Source organism: Mya arenaria, chromosome 6 (assembly GCF_026914265.1).
Source record: "Mya arenaria isolate MELC-2E11 chromosome 6, ASM2691426v1".
NCBI classification, from domain to species: domain Eukaryota; kingdom Metazoa; phylum Mollusca; class Bivalvia; order Myida; family Myidae; genus Mya; species Mya arenaria.
In genome coordinates this window covers 32209910-32224644 of record NC_069127.1, presented here as the reverse complement: position 1 = coordinate 32224644, position 14735 = coordinate 32209910, and the positions used below count along the sequence as shown (strand labels likewise).

The 14735-nt window shown below is 34.3% G+C and overlaps 1 protein-coding gene across 2 annotated transcripts; it reads left to right on the top strand.

The window, feature by feature from the left end:
• Nucleotides 1-6978: 6978 nt before the first annotated feature.
• Nucleotides 6979-13732, top strand: LOC128238170 (baculoviral IAP repeat-containing protein 7-like). 2 transcript variants are annotated; one of them, XM_052953786.1, is made up of 8 exons: nucleotides 6979-8235; nucleotides 8410-8561; nucleotides 8834-8903; nucleotides 9677-9799; nucleotides 11046-11233; nucleotides 11889-12009; nucleotides 12184-12279; nucleotides 12481-13732. In XM_052953786.1, exons 1-8 carry the CDS (start codon nucleotides 7218-7220, stop codon nucleotides 12675-12677), a joined length of 1965 nt encoding a protein of 654 aa, XP_052809746.1. In that variant the 5' UTR covers nucleotides 6979-7217; the 3' UTR covers nucleotides 12678-13732. The 2 variants fall into 2 exon arrangements, with proteins under 2 accessions (XP_052809746.1, XP_052809747.1); XM_052953787.1 differs by having other exon boundaries at nucleotides 8103-8235; nucleotides 8791-8903.
• Nucleotides 13733-14735: the final 1003 nt, after the last annotated feature.

The following is a 14735-nucleotide window of genomic DNA, read 5'->3' as shown; positions in this document are numbered from 1 at the left end:
CGTGAGGATTTTAACATAGCTTTACACGTAAGGTTAGTACAATAAAACATTCTGTCTGGTGATGCTTCGTATGAAATAAGCCGATTGGTAGAAGGTAAAATAGATGAAATATTTCAAACTCGGCCAAGCAGGTTTGTAATAAAGATTTTTCACGAGTAACTAGGTCACAGGGGTGGATCCAGGATTCAATGAAAGAGGGGGCGTAACTTAGGGAGCATAACCTTATGACTTGCGACCCTCCCTTAGAACAGAAATTTATTTTATTAAGAGTTTTATTACCTTTTTCTTTTATATTCAAATGAAAAGTAAACTTGGGCGATTTTAGAACTCTGTTAGAAGTTTTTCGGTGTGATGAAATCTAACCAGGGCCTTTGATCCAAGGGGTGGGCACCCGGTTGGATCCCTTGGATCTGCTAGTTGGTCAGAAAAACAGAGTCGTTCTCAAACGAAGGCCATGGTTAGATTACATCACATCAAAAACCTTCTAACAGAGTTCTACGAGATTCTGATTGGATAGAAAGGGACGCCTGCCAGGAACCCAGTGAAGTACGTTTAAACGACGGGTGAAACATAGTGGTCTAAACTATTGGAAGTTTGGTGTCTTTCTAACCAAGTTTGATAAAAGAAAATGGAAAGAAAATGTGGATTTTAGAATGTGATGCATAATCGAACATGATCTTAATAACATTTTGTCTCGCCTTCATAGGAAGTCCAACATATATGGATAATGTTTTCTAGCGTCGTCCTCGATAGCAGCGTCACACTTCTTGTCCCCTCTCTAGTTTTGAATTGTCAAGACTGAGATTAATCAACAACAAGAACGCATTATTGACCCTTGAGTTTCTCTGTCAAACTTGGCCAAATTCACTTTGTCCACTCTCTTACTTGACCATTTCGTATCCATTTATTAATAAATGTGTTTCAATGTGAATGGTCAAAATAACTCCACCGAGTGCTATGACCAGTTCACATGTTTCATTTTGTATTTTTGTTATTTGCTCCTTGAATTGTCAACATTTGACCTGATTAACTTGTCCACTCTCTTACTCGAGCATTTCTAGTCAAATCCGTAGCAAATTTTATATATATTTTAGAGACATTATAAATTGCGCAAGTTTGATAGCCTATTGCAAAATTTCACTTTGATTGAATTTACCTTGAATTTTCAAAGTATACCATCTTTACAGATATTAAAAAATATGTTTAAAATAACTTCCGCAAGTTCAATTGTGAATATCGATCTAGTCCTACTTAATACTTGTTTCATCATTTTTACTTCAAAAAGTCGAGAGCTCTCCAGGAAGTTCATATTACGCGGAATTATTGTTTATCATTTCATCTAGTGATCTACATTTAATTGAATATGACCTACAGTCGAACTTGCCCATTAATTTTACAGAAACAAATATTATATAAAAAACATGAAAACTGGCAAGAAATCTTTGTTGCTTATGGAGCTTATATCATCTGACCTTTTTACCTACTACTGAAACAATAGAATCCATCGAACTTCCATTACATACTGACCAAGCTTCATGACCAATATTGCTTTGGAAATGGATTTACAAATGTTTACATTTTTCTGATTTTTGACAGTGACAAAGTTAAACCTATTTTAGATTAATATGACGCGTACTTGAATTAGACTCAAATTATGAAACATTCTGACGTTTTTTGAACATTTGACATAGTGACCCTAATTGGCCAACATGATGTATGATAAAACTGATACATATCCGACAGTTTTACAAGAAAACTTACGTAAAAAATGTGGTTTCCAGGTATTGAGCGTTTTCCTCCACAATGTCCTATATTGGGTAAACGAAGTCCTCTAGGTTGTCAATAAGGTGTTGTCATATGACTAAGTGACCGACGTTTCGACATGACAAAACAATTAGTTAAAGTGAATGTCATATATACAATTATTTTGACGAAGTTTAGATCAGAATTTATACGATAATAATGTTTTCTTTACTTTCTTGTAGTTGTTCTTTAATGGGGTATAACATCCTTAACGTTGCTGCTTTGCAACTTAGCAACTTCGTTTCATTATTAACGTAACTCAAATATCCTTATTAGCCATGAATGTTTTAAAAACTAATGAGTGTTCGCATTGTATAGACTAATTAACTGATTTGTTTATGTTATATTCACAAAATTATGTGTAGTTATTAAACGCTTCTAAAACAATATATCAACTTTAATGTTTCAAACAGTACGGAACATTTCCAAACAAAATATTGCATTGAAAGAGAAATGAAATAATCATAAGGACACGGAAAACGTCAATGGTAAAATTACAAACGAATCTATATATCGTATGACATAACAATAAGTTTCTTTAATGCATTTACATCCATGAATATGCATCGAAACGAGGATCACATGCATATCAAATAATATTAATGCCAAGGTGAACTAAATTGTGTTAAATTATGTCCCTTTATCAATTATAATTATCTTTCTTTAAGAGACAATTGAACAGATAGGCATGCCTAAAAGGGACTCGCTCATGAACCAAAAATGAGTTTTCCCGGTTATGCATTTGAAATCACTTATATTATCATTATTTTACTATGTTTTATCGAAACTGAAGAGAAAAATACAAGTAAGGTATCAAAATAACTGATTTTAGTGAAGCGCAAACCAACGCCGAAACAATTAAAAAAAAATAAGACAACTGATATCATATCTACCCACACACAAGAACTCATACATAAATTTACGAATATTCAAACCTGTATTGAATGAATGTGTAGCATCACGTGATAATGTCATTCAATCGATTCGCCTTTTGCTGAATCGCGTTAATAACGTTTTTCAAAATCGTGGTCTTTAAAGACAATATTTGAGCATATATCAAGAGTTGTTGAAGGGTTCCAGACGTCTGTATCTTAGTTTTAACAATCCTAATGATTTGTCCCAAAGTGTATTTTACAAACCTTGAAATAGTCTCTTTGACAGTTAAATTTTTTGTAACAATTTTAAAACTAAAAGACAGATGGTGTAACGAAGTATAACTTATGTATGTATTAACTTCTCACCATTTCCATTCAAGGTCAAAGAGCAATCGTTCTCCAAACTATTTCATGATTGTGACAGTGGTGTGCTCGCCATTGTTGGTATTTTTAGTTTTATATACAAGCACCTTTTTTATCTAGGCCGTATACATTGCATGGATATCGCATTTGTTCTGATAACAGATATTATACAGGCCCAAGTCTGAAGCAGACGGTATCGTTGCCAACATTTAAGTACCCACTTCTAAGTGCATTGCATATGCAGGAATTTAAACGTTGTGATTAGGTCAGTAAGTACTGCATTTATACAGGTAGTAGGAAGCTTGATAAACTGCCAGATATCGTTATGACCGGCCATTTGCGATGCGCCGGTTATCATACACCGATAAATTGATATAATTTAAAAAGCATTTTTTATAAATTTATCATATGACAGATTAAAAGGTTGTCTTATTTGATTAATCATACTGATCATGTACCATGACTATATTTAAGAATATCATGTTAACACATCACAACCAAAGCTGAAAACTGAATAATCGTTCGCATGTATTTTTTCTCTAAATAAGAGACTCTTTCCAATGGGGTTATTTTATTAAAAATAAAACTGTCATATTTATATATATATTGTACTTTAAAAGCACGTGAATGTTTATGGTAGTCTGCTTCTTCTCTGACTGACTGGTTGAGCTTTATTTGAAACGGGTCCTCTGAAACATGCAATAAAATAGGTGTTATTTTACTGAAGATGTATAAAAAAACATAATCATATTTAGAGCAGAGTCTACTATGCTAGTCAATTGGGATAATACGAAAAGGTATAGAGTTTGTTTTCAATGTCTTTAAAGGTGCACTGTTACTCCCAAATAAGATGTAGCACAACTAATGCATTTGTATTAATTTAAATAAAATAATGTATAAATATCAAAAACAATGGTTCTCATGAAGGATACCGTGTTTAATTTGAAGGAAAGGTGCAGAAAACATGGAATTTCTTCCTAAGGAGACGATAGTTGATCACTGTATATATTTTAGCACTCATCAATCATATAATGTTTGTGGGTCTATAGCTATTAAATACACGGTTACAAACTTGTGATCGGGAATTTCTTTTTTCCATAAATACATTACTTAGTAATTAGTAAAATGGTTATCACTCAAAAGTATGTTTGTTATACATATGTATGTATTGTTTTTAAATATGAGTGTCACTTTAAAAAATAAAATTCCAGTTTTATAAAATAAATTTCCTCTTCAAATCTTCACGGGTCAAGGACCTTGGTTTCAAGTTAAGGTATGAACAATTGAATATAAATGTAATTGATAACGAATTCGAATATTTGCAGAAAAAGAATTTTCACGAAAATTCAATAAACTCCCTGTATATGGTATTGGTTTTTAAATTGGTTATACACATATTGAAATCCCTTATCAAAGAATGATCTCCGATAGTATTTTACTGTGAATATAATTCAATACATGGAAATATATCAAAACATTGTCAAAATAACCACTTGTGCACATAACGACTTACATTGTCTTTCATTATTTAGTAGCTGTTGAAACCGTCAACATAAATATCACGCCTCCAACAGGAATGACGCAACGCTATTGGTCTAGAACTGGTCACGCGGTGAACCCAAATTTTGCATATTGCGTGACTGAATTATAAGATACCAAAATGTCGTGTATTTTTCGATTCCTATGACAAAATGAAATATTTCCCATAAATATATCATTGTAAACAGGTTGTCGACGTGATATATACGTTACGGCGCTAGTAGGTGACCCGATATTGGATATACAAGGCGGAGGAAACAATATTCCGGTTTGAACTTACCTCTCAACCGACATGGTTTCCTTTGCCTCGTATACTCCATATTAGTTCACCTTCAAATCCCGGTACTTAAAATATTGCATGGATAACATTCTTTGGGGTTTGGATAGGTATATATGACAAATGTAATACACATTGAGTTTTAATGTTATTCCGTTAACATGCACTTTTTGTTTCTTTTTATCGCCAGTGTCGTTAAGCATGTTCTGCTTCTTCTGAATTTGTCATATGTGTACTTGCTAGGGATATTCTAAGAGTTTCTCAACTAGTAATAAAATTTACACTAACATCTAGTTTGGAGCACTTTGAATTGCCCTCGCTTTATTTCAAGAGAATTCATGCGGCGCAGATATACAAGCTTGGTAGGGCAGGCCAAAGCATACACGTCAAGGACATTTAAACCAACAAGCCAAACATTTCGACCAAACAAAGGGTTGTTATAATTAATATGAGAAGGTGTCCTTATGGTTATGTAGTTTTGGTAGCTTTTTGGACGATCACTTTGAGTTGAACATTTTGATGTCGGTGTTGACTCCATCGTTAGTTCTAGTACTTTTTTGGAACTCTCCATAGTTTAATAAGCTGTGAAAACAATTTTAGGTTTTTAATTTGCAAACATTTATGAAAAGAGTTTAGGAAAAGTTAGAAAGCAAGCCTATGGCATATGGAGGGGGATTAACGCCAAATTCATTTATCACCAGAACATTAGTTTAATCAACTGCTACATTCATCGCAAAAAAAAATGTTTTTCTCTTTTATTTTTTGTTGGTAAAAGTTCGACGCTAAATTAGTAGAGTGCGATGACTTCAATGTCAAGTTATGTTAAACTGGTGTTATATAATTATACATAGAGGATAATTGTGGTATACTAGGTCTGTCGATAAAAGGTCCCGGTTATTTGATTTGGGTACGGCGTTGGTAGGGCAACAAACAGATGGTTTTCGCTCAATGGCTTTAGTTATCATTGATGGATGGTGATGAAACTTGGTGTGTGGGTAGTCTATGTAAGGACGTCTGTTAGAACTGCTTTTGGGGGGTTTGGGATCAAGGGATCAAGACAAAAAACAAAACAAACAAAAACAACGTCAAAACATTTAATCTGTGAGAGTGCAGCTTTAAACAATAAAACAATAGAAGCTTCAGTGCAAAGCCCTGACAAACTTGATCACAATGATATCTGGTGTAATATATCAAAGGTAAGTATTGTCAACATCAGATAAAATAGGCTCTGTCTACTTATATCTTAAGCATTTTGACTTTCAGTAAACTGTGATAGCAAACATTAATATTTCAAGGTCAAAATATAATACATTAATATTCATAGGCCAATAAAAGGTTTGTTTCAGATTACGCATTATCTTCTATCACACTTTTAACTTCCGTAATCCGGTTTTCCGTAATCTATTTTTAGAAGCAGATCACCAAGTCCCAATTCCTCAAAAACTCTTAAGCGTAACAAGCTTTTAAAGAAGCTTTTTCCTTTATCCAAATCCTTACTTAATCTTTATTTTACGAAATATCTATACAAGTTCATAGAGTAAATCAAAAGTCCAAAAACCTCTGAAAGTGTGGACATTACACAAACTATACCAACCAAAAAAAATAGCAAGCTCACCTTAATCCCGATAAAAAGGAACTTGATATTTTTCGAGAAAAAGGACCCTGTAGTAAAGTATAAATACTATTCCATGCTTTAAGATAGTGATACCGCTTAATTCATTATTATTTGAGAACCTAAAACAACGAAAACATTATAAATCTAATAACATCAAAATATTTTAAAAAGGTGTTTAAATAGGTATATAAATCAGTATTATGCATTGCTGTCATTCCTCAACAATATACTTATATCATATATAAAATCCTAATGTTCAATTTGCATTTTCCACCACTCACATCATCGATGTGTCTTCAATTTACCGCTTTGATTTCAGAAGAAAATTTAAAACCAAAATCAGTAAATAAATTTACGCATATCGTAAATTAAGTAACAATACTTCTATTGGACTATATTCATGTCAAACGCTTATCTGTAGCATGAGCCGATTGAATGTCATGATTATTACCTCGTGAATTTTGGACTCCAATCACATGAGTGTCAATAATGAGATCGCAGGGAAGTAAATTCATAATTTGTAGGGAAATAGTGTTAAAGCTGGAATTTGTGTAAAGTGGTTAACTTGAGTAATTTTAAATAAACAAAAAGGGAATTTCGTTGTGAGCCGACGCCATCTCGTGAATTTGGGAATCCAGTTAATAGACTGTTCCTTATGTGACAGCTGAGAAGTGAACTATTCAGAAATAATGTTTATTCTATTTTAATACTTTGTGTAATAATTATTTATGATAATTGTTTCGCTATGGTTAAAATGCCTATTACATCAAAGCTCCCGAAAGGAGCAAGCGCTCTTAGAGAGAGACATACTAAATCGGACAATAAAAATGCGATTCTTAAAAGATCCCCACGGAAAGGAGTTGCAAGGTCTAAATGCCACCATCAAAGAGGGAAGAAAAGCAAAAGGGATGTAACAATTTTAGAAGTAATTATCTTCGGGATTCACATTGTGAACGCCGCGAATTTCAGTGCCTTTATTCGGCATGTTCTGTCAAGTTTTCAAGAATTTACGGTGTTCTTTTGGTATAAGGACGGTCAATATCGCTGTTTCGTGTTGCTTGATTCACAAGAGGAGCTCGAAATTACGGAGGAGAATCAAAATGTACAGATATGTACCTATCTCCCCGAGGTACCTTTTACGGACTTTGTGGTAAGGACGTCGAGAACTGCGGGGTCTTTCTTGGTACTATGTAAGATACTAGACTGTCTGCAGATGTTTAACAAGCTTCAATGGTATGTGAACGACGACCTTTGTTCATATAAAGTTGATCTGTCAAAGAAACAGTTGACGGAATTGCCCTTTGAATATGACACTCCCGACAACATTTGTCATTATGGTGACTATATTTTAGGTGAAAATAAGAGCTCTGACACAACAACCGTGAAAAACAAGATCCTTGATCTGGTCGTTCCGCTCAAAGGAATTGAAATTTATGCTTTTCCCTGTTTAAAAAGTTATTTCAATCAGTTAGCATTACCAACAAATTCATACAAAAACATAATCTACAATGACGGTGAATTGCTCCCGAATCCCCCGCAATGGCGGCCAGGGATTAAACATGGTGGAGTGGAAAATGCTCATGAGCAGAACAACATCTCAACCTTAGAGAGCGCAAGGACAAATGACATATCACGAAGCAAAAGAAGACGGCCTCGCTATCCAGGGAAATGTACCATGGAAAGCAGACTAGACACGTTTACCACCTGGTCGCATTCAGCACCCACCCCACAAACGCTTGCAGCAGATGGCTTCTTTTTCACGGGTGAATATTATTAAAGGGTTTCATAAAATTCATTTTTAACATACGTTGGTTTATATAAAACATATAACTGATAGTTAAGCAATTAAGCGAAATAAAAACAGTTCTTTTTCTTAAAAAATTTGACAGTATAATTGTTTTGGTACATAATAAAAATAGCTGTATATTTCATTTAAGGCGATGCGGACTTTGTTCGGTGCCACCAGTGCGGTATCGAACTCAAAGACTTCAGCCCGTTTGGCGATCCATTATCAGAGCATATTAAACACGCTGGCAGCTGTGACTTCCTCACTGACTTATATGGGATTACTGGATTGGAACAGAAAAGGGTATTCATGTATTTACAATGTAAAATGTTATTTGTTTTTTTATATCTTAGATAAGATCGATTTATAACGATCATAACAAGGAAGTTAAAATAGATATTCACTGTACAAAATTAATCTTATTGAACTATTTCAAAGCCAATACCTATTTAAATTCCAAAAAGCTTTGGGTTATTGAATTAATTCAGCAACGTGGCGATATTAACTGTCTGTTATTATTTGTATTGCACAGCCCTGGTATTATTCAACTGTTGATACGAACTGAAATATTACAGTGTCTGATTAACGATCCTGAAACTTTAAGAAAACGGCAGCTTGAATCGTTCCATACACAAACAGCCCCAGGTACTATTCTGTTATCTTGATTATAATTGTACCAACGAGTTCCCAAATGTATTGAGTCATGTAAACCCAAACAACCTAGCGGCCCTCCCATTTCGTGTCACAAGATAGCGTACATAACTTTGTTCAATCACTCGAGTAGTAGGTGCGGGAACTATTTTATCTTATTACAGTATATTATACTACAAACCATATATTTTCACTACCTGTACGTGTCACACGATAGTAAACATAACTCCGTTTTGTATAACTTCAATTGGGTGCTTTGACTGTTACTTCTTCTTTGTTTTGCAATTTGGTCTTGTTGCTAAGTTCATCGTCAAATTTATAAATATCACATATCGTTTCCCATTACGTGTCACAGGAAAGCATACATAACTCCATTTTTGTATAACTTTAATAACTCTGGTAGTTCATGCGATAACTGTTACTTCTTTTCACAATATAGTATACCACACATATCTGTACTACCATTAAATGTCAGACGATATTATATCTAACTCTGCTTTGTTTATCTTCAATTACGCGGGTAATAGTTTTGGAAACTGTAACTTCTTGTTTGTTTTGAAATTTGGTCATCGTGCTGATAACTTCATCGTCGGATACCCTCAAATAATAGATCAGTCGTACGTATCCGACGACATAATAATGACATAGTTGATTTAGGATTAATATGGTAGTTTTGTGTCTTAAATATCATCAAAAATATTCTCTTAAGTATCAAAATGAACACGCGTGAGTAATGAGAACATTTATTTAATATTTGACCCTTTCAGATAGAACAAACCGACGACCCGAGTTCGCGTGCTATGAGGCCCGCCTGGACACATTTGATGGTTGGTCGGAAGATGTGTCTCAGAAGCCGCACCAGCTTGCAGACGCTGGTCTGTACTTCACAGGTACGACTTTAGCTTAGTTGGGAAAAGACAGTTCCTGTTTTTAGACGAATTATGCGTAGCTCACATAACTCATTTGCTTCTTTTGACAATTCCGTGTACGAACATTTGACGCTAGGCCCCTATTCCTCGAATAACCTTATTTTATATAAGGAAAATGCTGAGCTCACTAATTTCCTGTTGCTGTAAATTGCGTTATTTTCTTGGTTGGAAGAGCCCTTTTATAGGAAATCATCTGCTGTAGATTTATTCGAATAATTGGGCCAAGATCTCCGTTTTGGGCCGACTTGAACAATGGGCCACATAATGTTCGGTCCATTTTTCTTAAAAGGACATCTAAGGTGCAATCCAAAGGGCACATTATAAAAAAGTAACTAGTTATTTAAAAACCCACGCTTTTTACTTGATATATAATACTGAATTTTAAAAATGTATAGTGATGGATGTAAAACTGTCAATTATTGTGATACTACTATTAATTTTAAACTTATCTTTTTTACTATTATTTCCAAACAATTTATTGCCACTATTATTATCACTCGTCAAAACGATGTTACGCGAGAGTGTGTTATTGTATTGTGGGCGTACCGCAGAACCCGCAAGAAACCGTTTATTCGGCTTAGTGACCATAAATCAAACTCACATGTGCCCAGAGTATTATTTGCAAATAAACTTTGCATAGCAAGGCTTTGAATCATAGAATGATCGTGGCTTTTGGTCCTCCCGAAGCAATCAAGCTCAACATTTATTGTCTGTGAGTCGACTGCATACATCAAAGAAGGCTCACTGCCACTGTCAGCGATTGAGCGTATTATTTTATGTGTCAACGTTAAACTTACCAAGGGGCGGGCTCATACTCCCGCAAAGGATCCAAATACGTACAGTTCGAGTTGGCTTCACAATATAGCGGCCAATTAAATCCTTTGATTCATAGCTTAAACTATGTATTTGAAGTATCGAAAACTAACTGTTCCATATAGGTTTTGGGGCGGTATTAATCCATTTTCTCTTCGTTGCAGAATAGCAAATTGGTCCTGTTTTATAAGATGATTAGCGAGCATGCTTTGCTAATTTTATTTACAAACAGTAAGTACAAATGGAATACTTTATACGGTTGTGAACGACCATGTAGGTTGTTTCGCTTCTGACGGGGGCCTGCGGCAGTTTGAGGCGGGAGCCTACCCATTGAACACTTCCGCTAGCTTCCGCCCACTGCTTTTTAATTCATCAAAGTACATCTATTATATAGGTGTTGAAGATCATGTGCGGTGTTTTGCATGTGACGGAGGACTGTGGCAGTGGGATGCGGGAGACGACCCTTGGGTGGAGCACTGCCGATGGTTTCCGGCCTGTCACTTCGCAAGGACATCTAAGGGGGACCAATATATCGAACGCATTCAGGCTTCCATCGACCAAGGGGAGGACTTGTCAGAACTGGTGATTAAATATGTTTTTAAAACCAAGCATGTCACAAAGTATGGAAATAATGGAAGAATAATGAAGTTTTCAGAACTAAATTATTACCCATTTCGCTACCCATTTTCCGAATGGTTCTTTTCCAAGGTCGCTCCTTAGTATTTGCCTAATGCCTTTTAAATTAATAATTTGAATGATGTAATATATATGTTGTCCATGTGTGTTTATTGACTTACCAAATACATATCCCTTTGAACAATAGCATCTTGAGAAATAGTTGCTCATTAAGACACAAATACAAATAAGACTATACAAATACCATATTTGCAATGTGGCCTTCCGCTAACTAAAAGATATTGATTTTTAGAACAATCAAAAACATTTTAATTATGATATCACAATTTGAAATATAGATAAGATATGTTCATGTCTGTTTATTTTCTGATAAAACACAACAAGTCAATGTATTGCATGCCCTCACCGACAGGAACTTACAACTAATTATGTTGATAAAATTGGGCATCCACAAAGGATATGTCATAACTATGTAACGTAATTGCTGATATGAACGAATTACATTTAAGATTGAAAGCTGTTAACCTCTTTGCAATTTTTATGTCGTCTGCAATTTCATTCTGTATTTGTCAACATTTTTATTTATGTAATATTTTCAAAGGAGGAAACAAGACCTTCTGGTAAAGACGACACCACGTTGGGGTTAACGAAGCTCGAACAACACCGGCGTACGTTGACTGCCGAAGAAATTAAAGAGGACGCCATTCAGCATAGAAAATATGGTTATATGCTATTTCAGAAAAATTACTTTTCAGAAAATAAACTGATTTCCATTTTTAGAAAATATACTGAATTCTATTCCTATGAAGTATACTGATTTTCTAAAAAATACTGATTTAAGGAAATAAACTGATTTCCAAATACATTTCGAAAAAAATCCTGATTTCTAATTTCAGGAAATATCTCTCCAACATTAAATGATCTTAATATACGGAAACGGAATGAAATTCGACCAATTCAACAGGAAGCAGCAGCAGCAGTGGACAGACATGGTATTGATTAATCTTAGATCTGCTTATAGTATGAGCTCGTACTTGTATAATACATACCCGAAAATGGAATAATATAAATTTCACAAAAATTATAGGTTTCAAATTGCAAGATTTATATAATTATGAGACATAATGTAATACGTGATCTGCCTGAAATAAAAATTGAAAAATAAGTAAACCTGAGATTTAATCATTTTACAGAAAGCATATTTGAAGAGAACTCTCGTTTAAAGCACATCTTGAAATGCCAGTGGTGTAATGTCAATAACGTGAATGCACTGTTTCTGCCATGTGCGCATCACCGGATGTGCATGGAGTGCGCGAGCAAACATGACATCACGGTGTGTTTTGTTTGTGACCGGCATATCAGGGAAATCATTAAAACGTTCATGGGCTGAAACTCGTCGAAAAGATATTTCACTGTCACATATGAAGTCCGGAGACAGGGATGAAAAGGGAATAAAAATCGTCGATCATTTGTATAGTAAACTTATTGAAATGTTGTTTATAATTGATTGGACAATTTAAAGGAATCTGTGATAACGTATATAAGAGATGTTTATTATACCAGTTATATATATACACTGTATGTAATTAATAAATGATTGTTACTTATGTGCTCACATGCATGTATTTATATATTTGTATATCTATATTTATATATACGTGTCTTCTTAGATGTGTGTCTTGAGTTTTAAGTACCTGTTATTGCCACAAAGTGTATTTTATTACATAATGTTGTTTACCATATATGCTCAAGCCTCACCTCATGTGTATATATCGTATATGATCATCTATGTGTCATTCCGAAATACCTCATATTGCTCTAGTCAAGTCAGTCTATTTGGTTCTAAAACCTGACATCAAGTGCCGAACAAACCAAACCTGGCTTTAAATGTGCCAGGAAATAAGCAATGATTGAATAAAAACAAATACACTTTTCCCCCCGAAATCGAATTTCTCTCATAATCTTTATTATCTTTGTACACTTAATTTGCAATTGCAGTGCCTAACAAAACAATATGTCGCTATAATAATATCAACAGCATTGCCTAAAACTACCTTAAAATAGTTACACTGAAACGCATCAAATGACTAGAAGATTAATCCACCCATTCAAAACTTAACTCATGTTATCTTGACATAGGTCGTGCCTTAAAATCCATAATGGCACTGTATATGCTAAGCCAGCACCACCCACGGTATTCTGACAACAAAACGAACAACATCAGGAAACGTTTGCTCTACCCAAGCTTGCACTGGATTAAACAGACGTTCAAGAGAGTATTATACACATCATACGAGTGGACCACCTTCAGATTAAACCCTCAATTTCTATTTTTTCAGTAATTACATTTTTGTTTATTCTAGCTTTGCATTGTTTGTGTGTATTTAACGCATTGAAAATATACTTTTTTTTTGTTCAACATCGTCCATTATCGAGTTGAGTGAACTACAGTGTTCATGTATTTGTATTTGACATCACTGTAGCACGTTATAATACAAATAGCATGTATGCTAAAAATTATTTCTTTGTTTTCATTTTCTCGAACATAACCAACCAATACTTGAACACCAAAGTTGATGTTGTCTGACTTATCAATACCCAATGCTCATTAGAGAGCAAGACAACGCTCAAGAACATTCAATGTCAGTCTTAAAGTAATTTTATACCGCATTATAACGTTACATTGTCTAGACAAGTAGATGTATATGCCAGTGGACAATTCATAAAGTGGCCTTATAAACCTGATCTATTACCACTATTAATCGTTAGATCACATAGGCAAATATTTATATCTATCTCTAAAAGTTAAGAGAGAAAGACGGCTTTAAAAGTGTTTCAAGTTTTTTCGATGATATGACTTAGTGACCTATGTTTTTTAGTAAAACATAAGCAAACAAGTTACCTTAATTACTTATATGAGTTTTGAAACAACTGACATAGTGACCGACTTAATTCTCTTAAAATCCGTAATAGTCTCCACTCATCTCATTTGAATGCCAAAACAAACTGTGACTCTAACGGATCTAGTCCTGAGCCCAACGAACGAATCTTGTTAAAATGTCATGAAGTTACAAGTGTTCTACCAAATGTCAATCCTGTGACCCCCAACATTTTGCTTAATACCTTAAATATATTTGATGGTATATAATGGTAACCCTTATTTCTTGACCTACTAACATGTTCTAGGAAAATTAATTTTCGAGTTAATTATTGGAAATTTTGCATTCATGAGGATTTAAGCCTACTTTAATATGTAAGGTTAGTACAATAAAATAGGCCGTCTTTCTGGTGATGATATTTTTGTATGAAATAAGCCGAACGTCAAATAAAACGTATTTTTTTAAGTATTTTAAACTCGTTCAATCAGGTTTTCCAATAAACATAAAAACATACTAACGGAGTCCTACGAGATGCTGATTGGGGAAAAATGACGCATGTAAGGAACATA

Bases quoted from the DNA above. Each gene is read 5' to 3' on its own strand.
- LOC128238170 (XM_052953786.1), top strand. From the start codon at position 7,218: ATGGTTAAAATGCCTATTACATCAAAGCTCCCGAAAGGAGCAAGCGCT. The intron at 8,562-8,833 runs GTATTCATGTAT...GAAATATTACAG, and splicing joins CTGGATTGGAACAGAAAAGG to TGTCTGATTAACGATCCTGA. The intron at 9,800-11,045 runs GTACGACTTTAG...TCTATTATATAG, and splicing joins CGCTGGTCTGTACTTCACAG to GTGTTGAAGATCATGTGCGG.